The 21,894-nt window shown below is 47.9% G+C and overlaps 2 protein-coding genes across 5 annotated transcripts in view; one reads left to right on the top strand and one right to left on the bottom strand.

The window, feature by feature from the left end:
* SSUH2 (ssu-2 homolog) overlaps positions 1 to 21,894 on the top strand; it is a 151,815-nt gene that overhangs the window by 56,703 nt on the left and 73,218 nt on the right. Inside the window, exon 13 of one of the 3 annotated variants that reach the window (XR_003796617.1) lies at positions 5,269 to 5,335. The exons of the other annotated variants lie outside the window; for them this stretch is intronic. The gene's annotated coding sequence lies outside the window, so the exon portion shown is untranslated. Of the gene's footprint in view, positions 1 to 5,268; positions 5,336 to 21,894 lie in introns of those variants that run through there. 3 annotated transcript variants of the gene reach the window in all.
* The window catches only part of LMCD1 (LIM and cysteine rich domains 1), a 58,235-nt gene continuing 56,441 nt past the window's right edge, over positions 20,101 to 21,894 (bottom strand). Inside the window, exon 6 of one of the 2 annotated variants that reach the window (XM_029242203.1) lies at positions 20,101 to 20,765. In XM_029242203.1, the coding sequence (XP_029098036.1) occupies positions 20,607 to 20,765 (159 nt within the window). In that variant the 3' untranslated portion in view covers positions 20,101 to 20,606. The remainder of the gene's footprint in view (positions 20,766 to 21,894) is intronic. The other variant, XM_029242205.1, reaches the window with a different exon arrangement.

The raw sequence follows: 21,894 nt of genomic DNA, 5'->3' as shown, positions 1-21,894 counted from the left end.
GACGTGGGTTCGTGCCCCAGTCCAGGAAGATCCCACGTGCCGCGGAGCGGCTGGGCCTGTGAGCCATGGCCGCTGAGCCTGCGCGTCCGGAGCCTGTGCTCCGCAACGGGAGCAACGGGAGAGGCCACAACAGTGAGAGGCCCGCGTACCGTAAAAAAAGAAAAAGAAAAGAAAAGGCAGTTATTTTGGAACCACCTGAGGAAAGGATACAAATTTTCCTCAAATAATTTTTAATACACATAGACTTTCCAGGGCTTGTGTAGGCTCCCGAAGGAAGACTGAGGCCTGTTTTCTTATCTGTTCCATGGGGACTATTGTAATTCTCTCAAGGTGGTTTTGAATATGAAGTGAAAATGCCTTGCCCCGGAAGTGCTGTCCACGCTTTGTATGTCTTTGCATGTCCAGCTCCCAGGACCACGACGTTTTGTGTTCTAAGTGGGTAACGATGCCATTTGACACAGACAGAAATCATTCTTCTGAGTCTACAGCCCAAAAGATGATACCTTACTGGGGCAAAAGGACACCCAGCTGGCCACCCTGGGAAAGTTCAAGTAAACTATCTAAATTAAATAAAGTAGATCACCCGAGGTTATTGATGCCCCCGCTAGTCAAACGGAAGACCTGGCTTTTTTTTTTTTTTTTTTTTTTTCGGTACGCGGGCCTCTCACTGTTGTAGCCTCTCCCGTTGCTGAGCACAGGCTCCGGACACGCAGGCTCAGCGGCCATGGCTCACGGGCCCAGCCGCTCCGCGGCACGTGGGATCTTCCCGGACCGGGGCACGAACCCGTGTCCCCAGCATCGGCAGGCGGACTCTCAACCACTGCACCACCAGGAAGCCCATTTTAACCATTTTTAAGTGTACAATTCAGTGACATCTGTAAATGTACAACATTTACAGTGTTGTACAACTATCATGACTATCCATTTCCAGAACTTTTTCATCGTCTCAAACAAAATCCCTGTAACTGTTCCATACTAACTCCCTATGCCCCCTCCCCTCAGCCCCCGTTAACCTCTATTCTACTTTCTGTCTCTATGAATTTGACTATTTTGGGTACCTCATATAAGTGAAGTCACATAATATTTGTCCTTCTGTGTCTGGCTTATTAGTGTAACGTTTTCAAGGTTCATCCATTCTGTTGCATGTTAGAGCAGGATTTGGTGTCTCTCCTCCCTGCACCTGCTAAAATTCATAAGCTGAAGTCCTGACCCTCAGTACCTCAGAATATAACGACATTTGGAGAGTGGGTCTTTACAGAGGTACTTAAGTTGAAATGAGGTCATGTGGATGGGCCCTGATCCAGTATGACTGGTGTCCTTACCAGAAGAAGGAATTTGGACACAGACGTGTACAGACGGAAGACCATATAAAGACACAGGGAGAAGAGGACCACCAAAAAGCCAAGGAGACCCTTTCCTCACAGCCCTCAGCAAGAACGGACTCTACCAGCACCTTGATCTTGGACTTCTAGCCTCTAGCACCGAAGAAAATAAATTTCTGTTGTTTAAGCCACCCAGTCTGTGGTACTTCGTTACGACAGCTCTAGCAAACAGCATGTAATAGAAAGTCCTTCCCTTTTATGACTGAAAAATACTCCATTTGTATGTAGACCACGTTTTGTTTATCCATGTATCTGTTGATAGACACTGGGTTATTTCCATCCATTGGCTGTTGTGAATAATGCCACTTTCAATATTGGTGTACAGGTGTCTCCTTGAGTCTCAGCGTTTGATTCTTTTGGGTATATGCCCAGGAGGAGAATAGCTGGATTGCATGGTAATTCTATGCTTAGCTGTTTGAGAAACTGGCAAACTCTTTTTCTGCAGTGGCTGTGCCATTATACATTCCTGCCAGCAAAGCACAGGTTTTCTAATTTCTCCGCATCCTTGCCAACACTTGTTATTTTCCTTTTTTTTTTTTTAAGATATGTTTCTTTTAAAATTCTTTGTTCCATCAGAGATGTTAAAATCAACAAGGACTTCCACTCTGGGATGGCAGAGTAGGCTCCTAACAGGCTGATCCTCCCTCAGAGAACAACAATAAACTCTGAATAAAATACTTAACCATGGGCTTAGCCGGTGGCGCAGTGGTTAAGAATCTGCCTGCCAATGCAGGGGACACAGGTTCGAACCCTGGTCCGGGAAGATCCCACATGCCACGGAGCAACTAAGCGCGTGTGCCACAACTACTGAACCTGTGCTCTAGAGCCCTCAAGCCACAACTACTGAGGCCCACGTGCCTAGAGCCTGTGCTCCGCAACAAGAGAAGCCACCGCAATGAGAGGCCTGCGCAGTGCAACGAGGAGTGGACCCCACTCGCCACAGCTAGAGAAGTCCCGTGTGCAGCAACAAAGACCCAACGCAGCCAAAAATAAAATAAATAAAATAAGTTTATTAAAAAAAAAAAAAGAAGAAAGGTCAGCCAGAGGAAAGCTGACTGTTTAAAAACAAAACAAAACAAAACATAACCAGGACCTCAAGCCTCTGGAAAGTGCACAAAGTAAGTAGATTTTGGAGAAAATTTGAAAGAAGGGACCCAACATTGAGTAGTTTCCAGTTTTTATGGCTTTAGCTTGAAGGTAGGGTGCAGTCGTGGTGAAATAAACAGTAGCTAAAACTCCAGTAGAAATCCTGCCGTATCTCTGGGCTGGGAATCAGAGCTTGGTTCTGTGGGGCTACTGTGGCCACTGGAGAGTGACAGAGTCCTGGGCAGGAGAGAGCTGGAGGGGAGAACCCCTAAATTCTCCATATCCTCCAAAATGTCTCTGGCTGAACACTAAAAATACATGTGCAGGGCAGATGTAGGCAGCTTCCAGCTAAGGCTAAACAAGATCAACTGTGTTTTTATGTATTGGCAGTAAACAATTAGAAAATGAAATTTTTAGAAATTACAGTATCACCAACAATTTAGGAATAAATTTAACCAAAGATAGCCAAGACTTTTGTAATGGAAGACATCTGCAATAAGAGAATGAAGGAAGACCTGAATAGATGGAGTGGTATACCATATTCATGGATTGGGGTACTCAGTGTTGTTGAGATAATTTTTCCCAAATTGAGCAACACAGTCCCAATCAAAATCGCAGCAGGTACTTTGGTAGGAATTGATGAGCTGATTCTAAAGTTTATATGGAAATGCAAATGACCTAGAATCAACCAAAACAATTTTGGAAAAGAACAAAGTTGGGAAACTTCCTTTACCTGGTCTGAAGACTTACTGTATCAGAACAATCAAGACAGCGGTGTAGTATTGGAAAAGGGTAGACACATAGATCAGTGGAACAGAAGAGAGTCCAAAATAGACCTACATACATATGATAACTGACTTTCAACAAAGGTGCCTAAGCATTTGGATTGGGAAAGAATGGTCTTTGCATTCTGTTGGCCAAAGCAGGTCCCAAGCCTAGTCCAGATTCAAGGAATAGGGAAATAGACTATATCTCTTGGTGGGAGGGCAGCACATTTGCATTGCAAGGAGTGTGGAGACAGGGAGACACAAAGGACTGGAATCCTTCATGATGAAGGATGGATGAAGATCCATCTTTAAGATTCATTGGGAGCACTCAGGAGATAACTCTGCCCATGCGAGTTTCAGGTCAAAGGCCACCTCCTCTGAGAAGCCTTCCCAGATGGCTTTACCTCAAGGTGACCCACAATTACCATTTATCACACTGCCCTGTTCAGCTCTTTCATATCTCTTTTATAATCTTGTTCATTTGTTTCTTTGTTTGTTCATTGTCTGTCTTCCACATTAGGGTATGATTATAGTTTAAGATGGCTTTGAAGAAAGTCAGAAGAATTGAGGCTGGAAAAGTAGCCAGAGGCTGGGCCATAGTGGGTTAGAATGCCCCAGTAAGGAGTTTAGATATGAAGTTGTAGAGAAACAGAGAATCAGAAGTTCACAGCAAGGGCATGACCTGATAAAATTGATATTTTCTAAAAGATTCTTGTGACAAGGGCAATGGTGTAAAATTCTTCTTTGGGAGATGTCTGAAGGGAGGATTAGAGGGGGTGAAAACAGGGGCATCTGAGGCTGTGACAGTCTGAGTGAGGGTGGACAAAGGGTCAGTGGGAATGGGGAGGCGGGTCTCTGAACTCTGATAAGACCAGACCTTCTGATTTTTCAACAGAATGTGGACATTTAGATGTTTTCTGTGGAATCTCACAATTTTTCATTGTTGGCAGCTAAAAAATGCTTAAACTCTGTTGGTGGGGAGTGGGGCTGGGCTATGGCCTGAGTCCCATTGGACAGCCTCTCTGCCAAGCATAATATAGTCATGATTTCACAGGCGTAATTGTAGTTTAACTTGAACACCCGGAATCCAGGTCATTGCTCCGAACGGCTTGTGTGTGCAGCCCAAGATACGGCACTCAGGAGAGCAGGTCAGGAGGTGGGCGGGCGAGGAGCCAGAGGGGGCTGGGGGCCCTCAGGGGGGTGGAGGCCCAGCTCTTGGCCCTGACTGGAGGAACCTTGGATTCTAATACACGATGAATAGTCAAGGTACAGCTCTGCCACTTCTTCGCTTCAGTGTCTTTTTCTGCAAAATGGGAATAGTAATCTGTCCTCAGAGCTGGTTGGTGGAGAAAACAAGGACATGTAATTACATATGTGGTGATGCCCACGTGCCACACGCAGCTCTGTACCCCCTGCCTAAACAAATTCACTTAACAGTCACAGCGACTCTCTGAGGCCATTATTACCTATCCCTTTTCCCTATGAGGACGCACAGAGAAGCTAAGTAACTTGTCCAAGTCTACACAGCTAGAACGTGGCAGAACAGGGTTCAACCCAGGCTTCGAGACCCGTGCTCCCACCCACTGTGCTATCCTCCCAGATGGGGATGTTCCTGGCACTTAGTCCGCCCTTATTATTCATTTATTCAACTGGTATTTCTCATGCGCCCGCTGTGGGGTGGGCAGTGCGCTAGGCTCTGGAGGTAGAGCGGTGGGCTGGGTGGGCATGGCTTCTGCCCTCGTGTGACCTTTGTGGCATGTTTGCTGCGTGCCAGGCTCTGTGTTTGGGGGTAGGAGACTGCATGAAAATGTAGGTTTCATTACTATTTATGTAGGATGAGGCCAACAGATCAGGAGAGGATGGCCATTGAAAAGAGAGTTGGGGGACATCCCTGGTGGTCCAGTGATAAAGAATCCGCCTTCCAATGCAGGGGACGCGGGTTCAATCCCTGGTCGGGGAACTAAGATCCCACACCCCGCGGGGCAACTAAGCCTGCGTGCCACAGCTACTGAGCTTGCACACCTTAACTGTAGAGCCTGCGCGCCGCAAACTACAGAGCCCACGCACCGTGGAAACCCGCGCGCCACAACTAGAGAGAAGCCTGCGCACTGCAACGAAAGATCCCACATGCCTCAACGAAGATCCCATGTGCCACAACTAAGACCCAATGCAGCCAAAATAATAAATAAGTAAGTAAACAGATAATAAATCTTAAAAAAAAAAAATAGAAAATAGAGTTTGTTACTCATTCCCAAGAGGAGGGGGCACACCACGCCATGGGGGGCTAGGCAGGGAAGCGCCACATTCATCAGGAGGCGAAAGGAGAGAGGAGAAGGCGTGGGCAGGGTCCTTTACTGTGGTTTTCATGGGAAGGCATGGGAGGCAGGGTGAGTAAGCTCAGCTGCCGAGGGCTGGGTAGTTTGAATAATTTGGGAGGGCTCTGGGCTACAGGAGGGTTTTGTGAATAGCCAGCATCCTGAGTTGGACAAACAGGGTTTTCCTTTAGTTGGTGTAGAGGACTTTTTCCGTCCCAGGGAGGGATGTGGCGCAGAATGACCAGGGACGGGACTTCCCTGGTGGTCCAGTGGGTAAGACTCTGTGCTCCCGGGGCCTGGATTTGATCCCTGGCCAGGGAACTAGACCCTGAATGCATGCCGCAACTAAGAGTTCACATGCCGCAACTAAGAAGTCTGCATGTTGCAACTAAAAGATCCCGCATGCTACAACGAAGATCCTGTGTGCCACAACTCAGACACGGAGCAGCCAAAATAAATTAAGAAAAAAAAAAAAAAAGAATGACTGGGGATGGCCTCTCTGAAGAGCTGGCATCTGAGTCGATGCCCAGTGGCAAGATGTGTGTGACGATCTGGGGAAGAAGGAGCATCCCCTTACACAGCAAGTGCAAAGGTCCTGAGGCTGTTACATCTCAATGCCATGGAGAGGCCTGTGTGGCTGGAGCGTAGTGAGTAAGGGAGGGAGGGGTGGGAGATGAGATTGGGGAGGTTGGCGGGCACCAGATCATCCAGGCCATGACACGGGGACTGGACTTGATTCTACGGGAGACACCACAGGGCTGTGAGTAAGGAGGGACTTAGGCGTGTCAATCACCAGCTGTGGAGAATGGGTCATGGGGGGCAAGGGTACAGACCAGTTGGGAGGCAACCAAAGTCACCAGGTGAGAGGTGACAAGTGCCAGGTGCTACGCCGACGATGAGGGTGCCCCAGGACAGGCCCTCCGGACTGAGTGGAGAACAGAGCACCAGGGAGCAGACCCGTACAAACCGGGGACAGAGACATCCCCCCACCCCGTGCTGGCTTGGTGAGCTCGTCTTTCTCACTGGGCCATGGGGTTCCCAAAGTGCTCAACTTTCTCTTCAACATTGCTCCCCTGCCGAGAAACCAGCAATGCTTCTTATAAAGTGGCCCCTTGCGGAGCCTTCTTGAGGCCTGGCAAAGCTGGGCTCTTGCCTGAGTGCCAGGGAAGAGCCCATGATGGAATGTCCTGGGCCCCGAGCTTCCCTCTCCACTGCCCTTGGAGTGAACTGTGAACAGAGTCCAGGAACCTGGGCTCGTGCCTTGATCTGGGCGGCTCAGCCGGGGTCGTGAGCCGTTTTTCTTGCCTCCTGTTAACACGTCCTCATTGGAGTACGAGGCTCAGAAGTGTTTGCCGGGCCAGCCAATATTTTAATGTGGATTCTGTGAGAATGGAGGTCATATTTGCCTCTCGGTTCATTGAACTGCAGTGAAACTGGCTAACACAGGGTTTCTGTGAGCCCCCGGGGACCGGGCCAATGTGGATGAAACTAATTGGGGTGGTGGGATTTTGTTTACTTTTAAATTGAGAGCAGAGGACCAAATTGAACTGCAGGCAGAATATATGGGCAGAATTACAATAAAACAAGAAAAATGAGTGTGTGTTTAGGATCAATTCCTCCTTTGCTTGCCAACCTCAATTAAATTCTCTGACCTTTGGTCAAAAAATTACAAGGAAGACAACAAAAATAGTGACAAACACATCCTTAATAATTGCTACTTGCTTCACTGGTTATTAGCACTGCTTTTACAGAGGAGGTGAAAAATCTCAGGACCAGGGACCAGGAAAACGGGCGTCCAGTCCCAGCTCTGCTACGTCCCAGTCGTGTGGTCCTGAGCAAGTCACAGTTGTCTTGGGGCTTCAGTTTCCTCATGTATAGAATCCCTACCACACAAGTTACCACCTCTCCTGCTTTGCCAGCTCTCCACCAAGTGACCCTCGGCTTGTTCCATAACCTGTCTGAGCCGGAGTTTTATCATTTGCAAAAAGGAGATGAGTCACCCCTACTGCGGTGTAGGTGGAACACGTGTGAGGGTCCCAGAAACAGTGTTTCTAGGCTGCGTTACAGCACAGTAACACCCGCCTACTTGAACTGTCCTTACATTTTCCCCGGTGTAATCTTCCTCGGCTCCACGCTGGATATCTGGCAATGTTCAGTGACACAATCAAGGAAATAAACACAGTTGTTTTGAGCTTGCTTTTGCAAGAGCCACAGGGTGTGTCGGTTTGGGGGAAAACTGGGACTGAGCTAGCCCTTGCTAATTATGTGAGGCCAGGAGCTGTGATCGTGTTTCACGTTTAGGATCTGTTGTCTCCTGATCGAGTCCGAGGTCCGTCAGACAGAAGGGGCGACCCCCAGGGTAGCTCCAGGTCCTTTTTGAGGCTAGCTCGCCTCCTGACATCAGCATCGTGGGTGGGATGGGGCCCCAGTCCTCTACCTGCAAGACCCTGAAACTGGCCTGGGAACCGGCTGCTCCAGGGCCAAAATGCTTCTCCACCTGGTTGGCTGGCTAAGAAAATCGAACACGTGGAAAGTTCCCTCAGTTCCCCTCTCATCCATCACCACGTGGGTTGTCTGGACAGGGCTTGGGTGGTAGTTTTCGCTTGCAGCATGTGACGAAAGGCTGAGCTTGACAGGACTTGAAGGGGAGTCATGAACCTGACCTTTACAACCTGGGCCCAAGTTGCCAGCCTCGTTTCAGGCCATTGGACGTTTCGGAGTCCTCTCCCCCAATGACACCCCTTTCCGCCCGTCTGATTTGAACCATGTGGTCAAATAAATGGTCTGTTTTGCCTTCTCTTCCCTCCCAACGTCCTTCCTTAAGGAACTTCCAGAAGGAGATGGGTCTGGCTTCTGTTCCTGTCTCTCAAGGATGAGCCTTAGGGCACGATCTGGTCTAGAGCTTCCCCCCCCCCACCCCCGGTTCCTGGGAGCCCTGGGGTCTGAGGGGAGGCCTCAGCTGTTGCCGTCAGTTTGGTGCATAAGTGGATTGGGTGGGTCTCTGGCTGCCTGCCTGTAGCTCATGCTACAGCCCTGCTTTAATTTATTTCATATACGAGGAAGCTGTATAAATATCATTGACATGAAGAGTTCGAAAAATGTTTGCATGTGCCTGAGTTAGCCCATTAGGGGCTGCTGAAAGGATGTTCATCTCAAACCGGCTCAGGAGAAAGCCAGTATTTCTTCTGCGAATATCAGATAAGCAGGCTGTGCATGAACAGGGCTCTTTACGATTTACACACATCCTTCCTATCCGATCTCCCATTTGGTCCACAGCAATGCTGGGGCGTGGGCGTGATGGATGCTCAGCCCCATTTTGCGGGTGATACTGAGGTGAGAGAGCTCCTGTGACTTGCCGGGGAGCAGGAAAGCCCAGGGCTGAGCCCAGGCTTTCTGCTTTCTGGGCCGGTTCCCTGTTGTCCCCTATCTAAGAACCCCCAAGAAAGAGGGCCCTGGCTAGAAAAGGTCTAGGTTAATGATGCTTGTGGGAATGCACCACCCCCAAATGAGCTGAAGGCCATGAAGAAGCAGCAGATGCAGGAAAAGCTGTGAAAACAGGGCGCAGAAGGACATTTGGATTCACAAAGTAAATTTCTATTTGTAAAGGTAGCTCCCTGTCTCATCATTTGAAGAGGAGGACTCTTAATAACTGTTATTAATGGAGAAAGCTTGGCCTTAAACCTGCCTAACAAACCCTCCTAAACAGCTCTAGTTCATTGGACTTGTCCCGGTTACCTTCCTGTAACTGCCCTGCCCCCATCCCCCAAAGCCCAAACCCCTTTGTTTTTTGTTTTTGCGGTTCGCGGGCCTCTCACCGCTGTGGCCTCTCCCGCTGCGGAGCACAGGCTCCGGACGCGCAGGCTCAGCGGCCATGGCTCACGGGCCCAGCCGCTCCGCGGCATGTGGGATCGTCCCGGACCGGGGCACAAACACGTGTCCCCTGCATCGGCAGAGCGGACTCTCAACCACTGCGCCACCAGGGAAGGCCCAAACCCCTTTGTTTTGTCTAAGATGCTCCATAAGCCTCATTCATCTGGCTGCCTTCTTGAGCCACAGTTTTATTTGTGAACTCTTGGGCACAGGTATGAAATTAAAAGATTTTGTCCTCCTATTAATCTTTCTTTCATCAGTTTGATTGGTGGGCCCCAGCCAGTGAACCTAAGATGGGTAGAGGGGAAACGAATTCTTCCCTGCCCTACCCTAGTCTGCCAGCAGGGCCCAGATACCAGGCCAGCAGAGAGATGGGTGCAGAGTGGTGTCCTCGTCATCAGGAACCTCAGAAAGTTCCTCTCTGTATGTAGCAGCTGGGATTCACTCCTCCAGTGGGTCATTTGGGGCTGGGGTAATAGTGTGAGTTGTGTTTCCTCTTCCTAAACCTTTTCCTGCAACACTGCAGCTAGAGTGTTTGCAGAAGGGAAGGAGAACCCAGATGTCTGGCCTCCAGATGTTACCGAATGCAAGTTTGTGTGCCTGACACACGTCGAGACCAAACCAACTGAAATGTCAGAGTTTGGAGCAGAGAAAGGTTTATTGCAGGGCCACGCAAGGGGTGGGGGGTGGCTCGTGCCCAGAAAAGCCCAAGTCCCTGAAGGGTTTCAGCAAAGCACTTTTAAAGGCAAGGTAAGGGAGGGGCGTGGTTGGTTGTTGCAGACTTCTTGGTGTTGGAATCCTTTGTTCTTGCAGCTGTCTGCCTAGGTCGTAGGTCAGGTCGTGATGTTCCTGTAATTTCCAATAAGACAAATGTTATCCTCTGTTCTGCAACTTTTTACCTCTATATGAATGGAAAAGTGTAATAACCTTAAAGGTCAGAGCCTTGAGCATGGGTTATCCTATATATTTCAGGCCATTTTTTTAATATATATATATATAAAGGTTTTTCTATATATTTTATATATTTATATATATATATTTCTATATATTTCAACATTCTTAACTGAAGCAAAAGCAATAGAGCACAAAGGTTAAAGTAAAAGAAACAGATCTAATAGGGAGTCAAATTTGTTCTTCCCTATTACAAAGTTACCTGGGAGGGGGGATGACAACCCGTCTTCTACACCGCCGACAGGAAGTCCAGCGCTGCATGCATTTCTAATAGGGTCCCTGGAATAATCATTCAGGTCACTGCACGGTTGCCCGCAGATGACTTAGCCTTTTGAATAAAAGCCATCTAATTTTAAAGAATTAGAGAAAATATCTGTAGTTCTTCATTATAAATGGAACAGATAAGGTTCACCTTTGCTCTCTTTCTAAAGACTATTCCTTTCCTCTTGGAAAGTTTCCTAGCATGGAGGATGTCACATGGTGTCATAAAACCTTTGGAAGCGGGTTTGCCTTTGGGATAGAAAGAAGTTTCCTAGAGTGAGCAGTGTCCCGACACCAGCGTGAGCTTCATCCCCAAGTCACTCTCCGTATGAAGCCGATGGCCGATTTTTAGGGCCATGTGTGCATTCTCCTGCAGGATTCTCTCGCCAGACGTTAGAAGGCAGTCACAATTTGGGCAAAATCTGGAAGATCTCACCCTAACTGGCAGATGGACAGCGTCTCAACCACCGAACCGAAACAGACACGTTTACCCATCAGAAGGCACTTGACACTCTGAATATGGAAGAAGCAATAAGAGTTAGAAGAAAAGCCGGCCTCCAAGGCCATGGCGGGCTGCCAGGTGTTTTCTGACTTCACACCAGTTCAGTGGACGCGTCTCTGGAGCCACGTAAACTGCTGTTCGTCCTTCCAACATGAGGTGTTTTCGCTTTAGGACGTGGGTGTTTCATCTAGAACGTTTGGCATTTTCTTCCAGGTCCTTATTTTAACAATCTTTTGATTCTAAAAAATGCTTTCTTTAAAAAAATGTGAATATGTAGGTGCAATCATGGCCCATTCCCTCAGGCCCACATGCTCATTCGGAGCTTGTGAATTCAGCCTGTACTGAACTGATTCCTTTTAGAGAAGTTACACCGGTCATATATGGTGGGAAAACCACTTTGGCGGAAGTAGGGCGTTGTGGTGGGTGGTGGCGGGGAGACGTGCAACTTCTGAAAGTCGACGACAATTTTCAGTCTCTGGTTCCACGTGAATCCCGTCCGGTTACCAAAGCCAGCCACGCGGTTTCTCCTAGATGGAAAAGCGCTGGTTGCCCTGACCTAGAACTCCGGCTTGTCACACTCTTGTCGCGCTGTGACAGAAGCCAAAGAACACCATGTCTTAGAGCAGTGCCCTTGGAGGAAGATTTCCTTACGTGAGTTGTTTCCAGTTGATGTGGTGTCACCTCATCTGTGGATTTCAGCTCACTGCACGTACCATTCACTCAAGTGACAACTTTGTTGGGGGCTGGAGGGCGAAACTCAACCACGGTGAACGTGCATCGTCCCTCCGAGATGAGTCCCCATTCTAGGAATGCCGTGTTTTCATTTCATGTGTACCTTGGAACCAAGGAAACAAGATAGTTAACCTCTACAGATTCACAGAGGACAGCACTTTACATTCACAACTCTGTGTGTGTGTGTATGTAGGGCAGGATGCTGAAATGTCTCTCTCCGCGGGTAGGTTGGTCATATTTGGGCATTCGCCAGGTCTCAGAGATGAGAAATAAGAAAAGGAAGTTTGCTGATGAACTTAAAATAAAAATACAAAATTGAAAACAACAGCAGAGAAAGCAAACCACTGTTTCCAAGAGTAGAGGAGATTCCAATTAAGCCATCTTCTTCCAAGGTCCGCTGTTGGGTAATAGAAGCCACAGCGATGATGAAAGCCAGTACTTACTGAGCACTTACTGTGTGCCAGGGGCTGTTCTAGGTCTTTTAACATGCATATGCCCACTTAATCCTCAGAACAGCCCTGTAAAGGAAATGATATTACTATCCCCATTTTATAAAGGAGAAACTTGGGAACAAAGCGAAATGACTTATCTAAGTGACACAGTGGAGTTGGGTTTAGACTTGAGGTACCTAGCTCCCAAGCCCGTGCCGTCAGTGGCTGTGCTTGCACTACCAGACGTGTAGGATCTATTTGGTGAGCAAGGGAGAAAGACCAGGCCCCCTACTGACCTATTTGCGAGGAGGCTGGGGAGACTTTGGGAAGGAACGGAAGCTGGGATTCTGCTGGGCTGCAGGCGTGTCTGAGTAGATGATGGTCTGTTACTGGTTGCTCTCCCCTGATAGATGTTGATGCCATGAGTGCAGAAACCATGTCTCCTTTGTTCACTATTGTATTTCCCAGGCCTAGCACAGTGCCTGGGGCATAGGAGGCCCTGGGTGAAAGCATGGTGCATGAGTGAATCAAAGAATGAACCAGTGAATGAGTTGCCTGTTGTTCGGAAGACAAACGTGGAGTCTGACGTAAGTACAGTCTGGTCAAGGGCCACATCAGGTGCACGGTTGGTTGAGACTCTGAACATCTGGAGGAATCAGGAAGGGCTTCCTGGAAGAGGGAGCATTCCTGCTGAGCCTCGAAGTGGAGGCAGCTGAAGGGTGGCTTTTTGGGTGGGAACAAGCGCTGAAAGCTCAGTGTTTACAAGCTCTGGCCTAAGATGTCACAGACACCTGCCCTGCAGAGGGGACCGCACAGGCCACATATTGAACAAACACCTTCCTCCTTGGCCGGGGGCTCTGGCTGGAGCATATTCTTGTGTCCAGCTTTGGCACAGATGGTCTCTTTGCGTTGGCCAAAGATGCCCGCCCACCCGCTGGCTCCTGCTTCCTCTCCCCTTATCAGCTGAAGATGAACTCCACAGAGCTCTCCTGTCAGACGAGGCACAAACCATTCCCTTGTAGGGCAAAGGCTTGCAATTCCTTGCAACAATCTTGCATAATTTATATATTTGATTAAAACCCAGAACCTGTGCCAGCAGCCTGCGTAATCTAGCGTATTGGGATCATTAGCTGCTGTGTCACTCTTCTATTTTAAAACTTGCCGTATTTGAACTCATGGAAGTACATCCTTCACATTTATTAAACTTTTCCCATAAAGACCGTTTAGTCAGTCTCCATCAGCTTTCATGTCATTAAAAAAAAAGGTCCCAATAAAATCCTTTAGGGAATACCATTTTATGCAGACCTTTAAAAACATGTCTTTTCTTGCCCGTAATTAAAAAAAAATCAAGACAAATGAGAGTTTTAGTAGCATGATAATTAGTTCAAGATGAGTGTTGTGACTTGGCTTCTACCCTTGCTGTTTGCTGTGCTCCCCCGGGAGCCTGCATTCCCCAATCCCGGGATGGTCTTATACTTAGATTCCTTGGCTTGGCTCTCTTCCAACTTCTCGAACTGCTCCTTCTCTGTGCTTTGCTCCTGTAGTTTTATCCATCCTGCCTCTCTTTGCCCAGAAGGATTTCCTTTGCCACCTGCAGTTCTAACAGGGACTCGAGGGGCCTGATTTACGTGATTTGGGGGTGGCTGTCTTTTCTTTTCTTTTTTTAATTAATTTAATTAATTTTTGGCTGCACTGGGTCTTCATTGCTGCACGTGGGCTTTTCTCTAGTTGCAGTGTGCGGGCTTTTCCTTGCGGTGGCTTCTCTTGTTTAGGAGCACGGGCTCTAGGTGCGTGGGCTTCAATAGTTGTGGCACATGGGCTCAGTAGTTGTGGCTCGCGGGCTCTAGAGTGCAGGCTCAGTAGCTGTGGTGCACGGGCTTAGCTGCTCCATGGCATGTGGGATCTTCCCGGACCAGGGCTCGAACCTGTGTCCCCTGCAATGGCAGGTGGATTCTTAACCACTGCACCACCAGGGAAGCCCCAAGGGGTGGCTGTCTTTTCAAATCCCTTCTCCTCCCCTCAGGGGTTGGCACGTGATCAAGGCACTGCCAATCAGGGTACCCCGGCTGTCTGGGCACAATCATTGGTCGAGGGATCGGCACATGACCCATGTTGGGCCAATCAAAGTCGTTCCCAGAAAGCCCCAGAAAGAGACACTCCCCTTTCTTTGGGCTCGCTGGCTCCGAGGGTGAATGTGACCTTTATTGGGTTCTGGGGGCCGCCATCCGCTACCATCTGGGCTGGTCTGCCTGAGGACGAAGCTGACATGGAGGAAAACAGAGGCGAGAGATGGAGAAAGGAAGCAGATTCTCAACGAGAACGTAGATTCTAGAATGTGGATTCCCTCCAGGTTTTTCTTTTCATTGTTGTTGTTTAAACTGGTTTGCATTGGACTTCCTTCCCTTGCAACAAGAGAGACCTGGATAATATTTCTTCTGTCTGCAAGTCCAAATCCTTTCTGCTGTTTAAGAACCAAAGTTGTGGGACTTCCCTGGTGGTCCAGTGGTTGAGACTTCACCTTCCAATGCAGGGGGTGTGGGTTCGGGGAGCTAAGAACCCACATGCCTCGTGGCCGAAAAACCAAAACATAAAACAGAAGCAACATTGTAACACATTCAATAACGACTTTAAAAATGGTTCACAAAAAAAAATCTTAAAAAAAGCACCAAAGTTGTCCCAAACTCAGACCAAAGAAACACGATATGCTGACGCGTGCGGATTCTATTATCATAGGGCCGAGGGAGTCGGTCCAGGAGATCATTTTGCTTCAAACAAGTAGCGTCTGCATGAACACAGATCATGGTTGAGAAGGAGCAAGCACACTCCTTCCTTCAACATCATCATTGCCAGGCTCAGCTCGTCAAAGGCATGGGTGGTCGGCACACACGCCGTGGCGCCCTCTCCGCTTCCATGGAACTGCCTCATATTTGAAGCCAAACTTTTGGAGCCAAAGTCTGATAACCCAGTGAGTCAAGCCCTCATGTCACTATCGCCTGCGTCCTCCCGAGACAGATTTGTTGAAACATCCAGATGAAGCAGAGGGTGTAATGGCTTCAGAAATGTTTAATTCACTCGAGCTAAAATGTGAAACATCTTGGGTATTAGTCCCATCGTTTCTGGCTACAGTGAATAAAACCTCACTAAAGAGAAACTATATGGTGAAGAAACGTATTACACAAGTAATAAATGTATATATAACGCAGCATAAAGAAGAAGGAAATTGTCTCATGTAACAAGAAAGCCAGAACTAAGTTCACTGGCTTGATGATATACCCAAGGATCTAGACTCTGTTTAAGTCTCAGCTCCGTCACGCTCAGCTTATTAGCTTGGTTCACTTGTGTCTTCAAGGTTCTAAGATGTTCCAGCCTGACAGCACCCAGCTTAAGAAGACGAGGCTCCTTGAGAAATGGCTGAATCCGAAACTGGGGCAGGAGAAGTATAAGATGAACTGAGAGTTCCTTGTGGTGCCACAATGTAAAATTATGTTCAAAGGATGATGGGGACCTGTTAAAAGGACATAGCAGCCAGCTTGTAAAAGCTTTTCATTGGCCAAATTTGGGACCGTTTGAACATCAAAATAAATAATGATAATAACAGATTATAAATAATTTAATAAAATAGAAATCCATTACTCCAAACTGATATAAAATATGAATAAATACATAAATAGGGAGAAAACAGAGCTTTTCCTTCTAGTAGAATGCTAAGTAATAAACATGGAAGGAATGATTGAATTAGAAAAAGCATCAACATTTGGCAACTGTCATAGTAATAATTCAGTCAAGAAACCTCAGTGGATTCTGACAACCTATGGGTGGAATTTTGATGAGGAACCAGGATGTTAACATAGTCTCAAAGCACCTTCCCACAAAATGCTCATTAAACACAAAGGGAAAAGGAGTAACTTGACAATGGAAAAATTCAGTATCATCAAGTGTTGAAAGTTAATAGCAACACTAATGGAACAAATAAAAATCTTGTATTATCTGATAGGATGCATGAAAAGAAAGCAGCATCACTTCCATGGCCTTCCTGCCAAAAAAAGCATAACCTGAATCTAATTATAAGAGGATATCAAACAAAGCCAGTTTGAGGGACATTCTACTCATTATGTGGCTTTTAATCTTTTCAGATGTTGAGATCATAACTGTCAAGGAAAGAACTAGAAACACTTCCCAATTGAAGAAAACTAAAGAGACAAGTGAACTAAATGCAGTGCATAATCCTGGAGTGGATCTTTTGTTTTTTATAAAAGACATTATTGGGACAACTGGTGAAATTGTTATAAAAGACCTTATTGGGACAACTGGTGACGGGGATCTGAGGGTTAGACTGGTAGAATGTTAATCCCTAATTTTGATGGTGGTTTCATGGTTAGGTAGGAGAATGTCCTTGTTTGTAGGAATTACACACTGAAATATTGGTGGGGTGATGGGGCATAGTGTCAGCAACACCCTCAAATGGTTCAAGAAGACAAGTTCTTTGTTGTGGCTTTTTTTCTAAGTTTGAAATAATATCAAAAGAAAAAGAAAGTAGGGCTGTTCCCTCCAGAGCAGCTCTTTTCATCCAGGAAGAGAATATTTCTAAGCAGCTCCCCAAAGGTGAAGCCCCGTTGGCCAGCCTTGAGTCACATGCTGTTCCTCCAGCTGCAGAAGAAGCTGGGAAAGTGAGTTTGTATCGCGGGAAGTGGGCTCTCCCCACAAAGAAGAAGGAAATGGGGCGGAGAATGGCCGCACATAGGCAGCCAACGGTGTCTGCCTCATTCTGAAGTTTTCATAGTTGATTTAGGCCCTTTTGGAATCCAGTGCCATTAGCAACAGTGAATCATCGAAGGGCCCTCGGCTGTTTATTCTTTGATTTTGTTGCTAGGCATTATTCTAAGGATTGGAGACTAAAGATGAGAGTATTTTCTCAAGAAGTGCACGGGGGAGCATTTCTCAAACTAATATTTATAGCACAGTAGAATCAGTGCAATTATCGCCGTAAGCCTGGGGTATTTTGAGAGCACAGATGAAGGGCAAGGGCACCTATAATACCCTTGTAGGGAGGGTGAGGCTGGAGAATGGGAGTGATGAGAATGGCAGCTGTGCTTCCCGCTGACATGGGGGATAGACCATGCAAGAATTAACGCTGTTACATTGTAGAGCATATGTCTTTCCAATTTTGGTGCAGCATCCCTCTCAGTTATGGCAGCCCCATGGAAGAGGCAGTAATAGGGCACCGTGTGGGGAACTCCAGGCAAAGGGAACAGCTGGGGCAGCGGGCAGAGGTGGGGAAGGCTGGGTCACATAGAGGAACCTGCGTGCTATGCATTTGGCTTCTGAAAAGGGAGCAGTAAGCGAGGTGGGTTGGGGCCAGGAAAATTAAGAAACTTGATTGCAAAGCTAAGAAGCTTTGACTTTCTCCCATGTGCGAACAGGGAGCCCCTGTTCTTTAGAGGAGAGTGCCCGGCGAGGATGTGTTTCTGAAGGGCCCACCTGAGTAGTGTGTGGACAGGGTGAGTTCGTGGCAGGGAGACTCACCAGGAGATCGTTGTCAGTCTGGGCCGAAAATGTTCAAGGTGAAATACAACGTTGGGGATGGAAGGAAGAGGTGATGGGAGAGAGGACTGCACTGAGTGACCATCAGAGGGGAAGGGGGGTGTCAGAGAGGATTCGGTGTTCCAAGTGCAAGGTTGGTGTCATTAGTAGACACCAGGGAGGCAGGAGCACGTTCTGGGTGGCATCCACTGGGGTCTGTGGGGAGACATTACTCCTGTCCACAGTGGTGTGGACAGAGGCACCAGGACAAAATCGATCAGGCATCACGCTGGGGTTTCAACAGAGGAGAGATCATGTATCCCGTAATCTCTCTGTCCCGCCATTACCAACCCCTGCTGAAAACTCTCGGAAGGCTCCCCGTTGCCCGTAGGACAGAAACAGGTCTTTTCTGTTGCCCACAAAGCTGGTGACCCTCTCGTGCCTCAGCATCCATCCTCCGTCTGTGGACCTGCCACACCCATCTTCTTTCAGTCCCATTCATGGTCACCACTGTATCTCCAACAGCAATAAGTAGATAGTGAATAAACTGGTGCTGCTTCAGCCACAGGGTCTTTGCACATGCCATCCATGCATCCATCTTTAACCATCTTCCTTTCCCTCTTTGGCTACTCGGCATCTACTGCCCTTTAGATCTCAGTTCAAGTGTCACTTTCCCAGGAACACCTTTCCTGACATCCCTGATTAGGTCCAATCTCTTTCATTTGCTTTATAGAGACCTGATTCCCCACCCCACTACCTTCATACCATCCATAGAAACAGTAATTTTACATCAACTTGTGGGACTATTTGCCCGAGGCCCATCTCCTGCACAGACTGTAAAGTCCAGGGGTATTGTTCTTTCTGTGAGCACTGTACCCCCTGTACTCAGCATGCGAATTGGAATTCTGTAGTGCTCAGTGAATACTTGTGAATGAATGAATGAGGGAATGAACAAGTGCCTATTCCATTGGCGCTTCAGGGAGGGCTGCTGAGAAGCAGGTTATGTTTCAGAAGCTCCTTCTAGGGCAGGTAGAATTTCTGTAGAAGGAATTGGTCTTCAAGGACCCAGCACAGACCAGGGCGGTGGTGGCAGGGGAGAGGGTCTTGATCAAAAGGAGTTTCTGAATGTTTAAGTGAAATAGGGAAATTGAAATCTAGAGAAAGAAAGGGTTTTAAGACCAGAAGGACAGTTAAGCCAAGTGTTGGAAAGACTCACATGTCAGGATGAGGACTTGGTTGTTAAGTTGAGGGGCAACAGGGATCCTGGAAGGATGGGTCCGAAAGCTCCTCTCTGAGAAGGTGGACATGGCAGAGAAACACGGGGGCTGGAGAGATGAGCTGGAAGCAGAAAAACACCTGCGAAGGATAGGGCAATAGCTTTCGTCCAGCTTGCAAACCACATGAATGGAGGTATTGTAGACGAGGTAGTGCGAGCAAAATTTGGGTGGTGAAATGAAAGAAACTGGGCAATAGATGGGCAGTTTAAGAAAGAGAGGCCAGGACTTCCCTGGCGGTCCAGCGGTTAGGACTCCGCACTTCCAGTGCAGAGGGCGCGGGTTTGATCCCTGGTCGGGGAACTCACGGCGTGACTAAAAAAAAAAAAAAAAAAGGAAAGAGAGGCCGTGGTAATGAGGCTGTGAGCTCCTAAGCCTCAGGTCTTTTTCACCTTTATATCCGCAGTAGAAAAAGAAAGGTCTTTCTTCTGAAATTGTGGGGAGGAAACGAATTTGGAGACTGTAAGTGCACAGAGAGGCCATAAAAGAGAGACAGTCTCACCCGAAGAGCTATTCTGTTCGGCTCATTCAGTGTTCCGTTGGCAACGTTTAAAAAAGGGAGCGATTTCTCTTAAAAGCCATATTTCTTCAGGTTGGCCTGCACTGGCCACCGTGTCCCATGTGGCGCCCATTGGTTGAGCTTAGGTGGCCCTGTTTGGTTGCTTTGAGTCCCCTGCCTGGTCTTACACCCAGAGGGGCTCACTCATCACCTGCCGGGACTTGGAGAACACCTGAGTTGCTGCTCCCCGGTTTTCAAGAGGCTGCTTTCAGGTGTCCCATGAAACACGACACGCTCGTTTCCATCAGTGCTCTGGGGGTACCCAGAACTGGGGGGATGGGAGTTCTGCCCCGAGGACCTTCAGTCCCCAGAGGAGTCTGATGAAACACAATTGATGAAGAGGCACACCTGCATTTCCAGTGCCTTCTGCTAGCACCGGCACTCAGGATCTTGGCGCAAAACAGATGCTGTGAAATGACTGCCAGGTGTAAATAACGAGATCAGGGCATGTGCGAACTTCGTAAAACTTTTATTGATATATTTATCATGCCAACGTTTTTTTATTTAAGATTCAAATTCCATTTGAAAGGGAGGCAACAAACGAGCATCGGGATCCCAGGCTGCTCCTGGAGGAGCCCCCAGCTTCACGAGAAAGCACGCACATCCTCCAGCTGTGTGATTTGATCACTCAGAGTTGCATTCTGGGAAACTCCTCCTAGAGAGCCCGGGCAGGATGTGTTTCGTTGGTAGCTGGGAAACAACAACAGCAGCAAAAACAAAATAACTGCGTCCTAAGACTTCTCAGAACATCTCCAGCTTTGAAACTATTGACCCTCAAGGATCCCTCCCCACCCGATCTAGAATATGTGTGTGTATATATATATATATCCACTGAAGAAAGATCACTGTTTTTGTTGCTTGCTGGCTGTCTCGCCAGACCCTTAGGATGGCCTTGGCACACTTGGCTGTGCTTCTCGGTGGGATCCCGTGGATTCCAGCCGTGGGTGCACAGCCCTTCAGGAGCGTTTGGACTTGCTGCACGCTGGGCACAGAAGCTGAGCCCTGGAGATGATGTACGCCTGGCCGCCCAGCTGCTGCTCGCAGCCCTCGCAGACAAAGTGCTCTCGGTGCCAGGCCAGGTCTTCCACGCACTGGTAGTCCTCTGAGAATATTATCTGGGGAGGGGAGCAGAAGAATCGTTCAGCTCAGGTTTTGTCCCTAGTAGACAGGGTGTGGGAGACAAGCCGTCAGATGGTGGTCCCTCGTCCCCCATGCTTGTTTTGACCTTTCAATGCCTCAGTGGAGAAATCTGACATAAATCTAAGACAGTAAGTACAGTATTTGGCGAAGGTCATGGTTGCATCTTAGCTTCTGGGATCAAAAAAAAAAAAAAACTCCTCCGCTATTGACAGGTTTTACGTATCTGACATCTATGATGCTGTCTGGGCCAAATCCAAAGCCCAGTTGCTTGGGCTTGGAATAAAGTAACACTTCGGAACATCTGTACAATCTGGCGAGGAACCAGAGAGCAGAACAGCATACTGGTTAAATGTGCTTTCTGATTTGGGGGTCAAACAGGGACCAGGTACGTGTTTTCACTTAAATACCAGCTGCATGACTTTGGGCAAATTACTCAACCTCCCTGTGCCTCAGTTTCCACATCTGTAGGATGGGGATATAAATACTGCCCATCCCATGGGGTTTTATGAGGGCCGCGTGTGTTGCTACAGATGGAGTACTCGGAGTGGTAACAGAGGCAAAGTCAATGCTTGTGATTATCACCGACCTCTCTGAGCTGTACTTTTCTCGAATGTCAAATGGAGATAATGATCCTCTGGCCCTGAAAGACTGTTGTGAGATGTAACGGCACACCACACACAACGTCTGTAGCACGTTAGGATGAGGTGTTGTTACCGCGAGCACACTGTTGGTCTCACGGAAATGAGGTGGGTGGGACCAGGCCTGCTGACAGCCCTTTTCCTTCTGTAACATCCTTGCCCACACAATTATGAGGTAGGAGGATTACAGGGTCTTAACTTCACACGGAGACCAACACGTGAAAGGTGGGAGGAGGCAGGTATTGGCTTAAAGTGAGGAAGACATTTCTAACCCTCGTATGTGCCAAAGGTGAAGGTAGTGAGTTTCTCATCACCAAAGGCATGCAGGCGGTAGTTATTATTGTCATAGCCATTATTGTCACTGTTCATACACCTTAGAGTTTCTCTAGTCTAAACCCATGTTGGAGAGCTGAACCCCTTTCACAGCATCTCCTAACTGTCCGATTGTGTTACGTTAACGCTACAT

The sequence above is a fragment of the Monodon monoceros genome, unplaced genomic scaffold (genome assembly GCF_005190385.1).
Source record: "Monodon monoceros isolate NGI ecotype Baffin Bay Population unplaced genomic scaffold, NGI_Narwhal_1 Super_Scaffold_3, whole genome shotgun sequence".
In the NCBI taxonomy this organism is placed as follows: Eukaryota; Metazoa; Chordata; class Mammalia; order Artiodactyla; family Monodontidae; genus Monodon; species Monodon monoceros.
The sequence above is the reverse complement of the archived record's forward strand: the minus strand, read 5'-3'. Positions and strand labels throughout refer to the sequence as shown.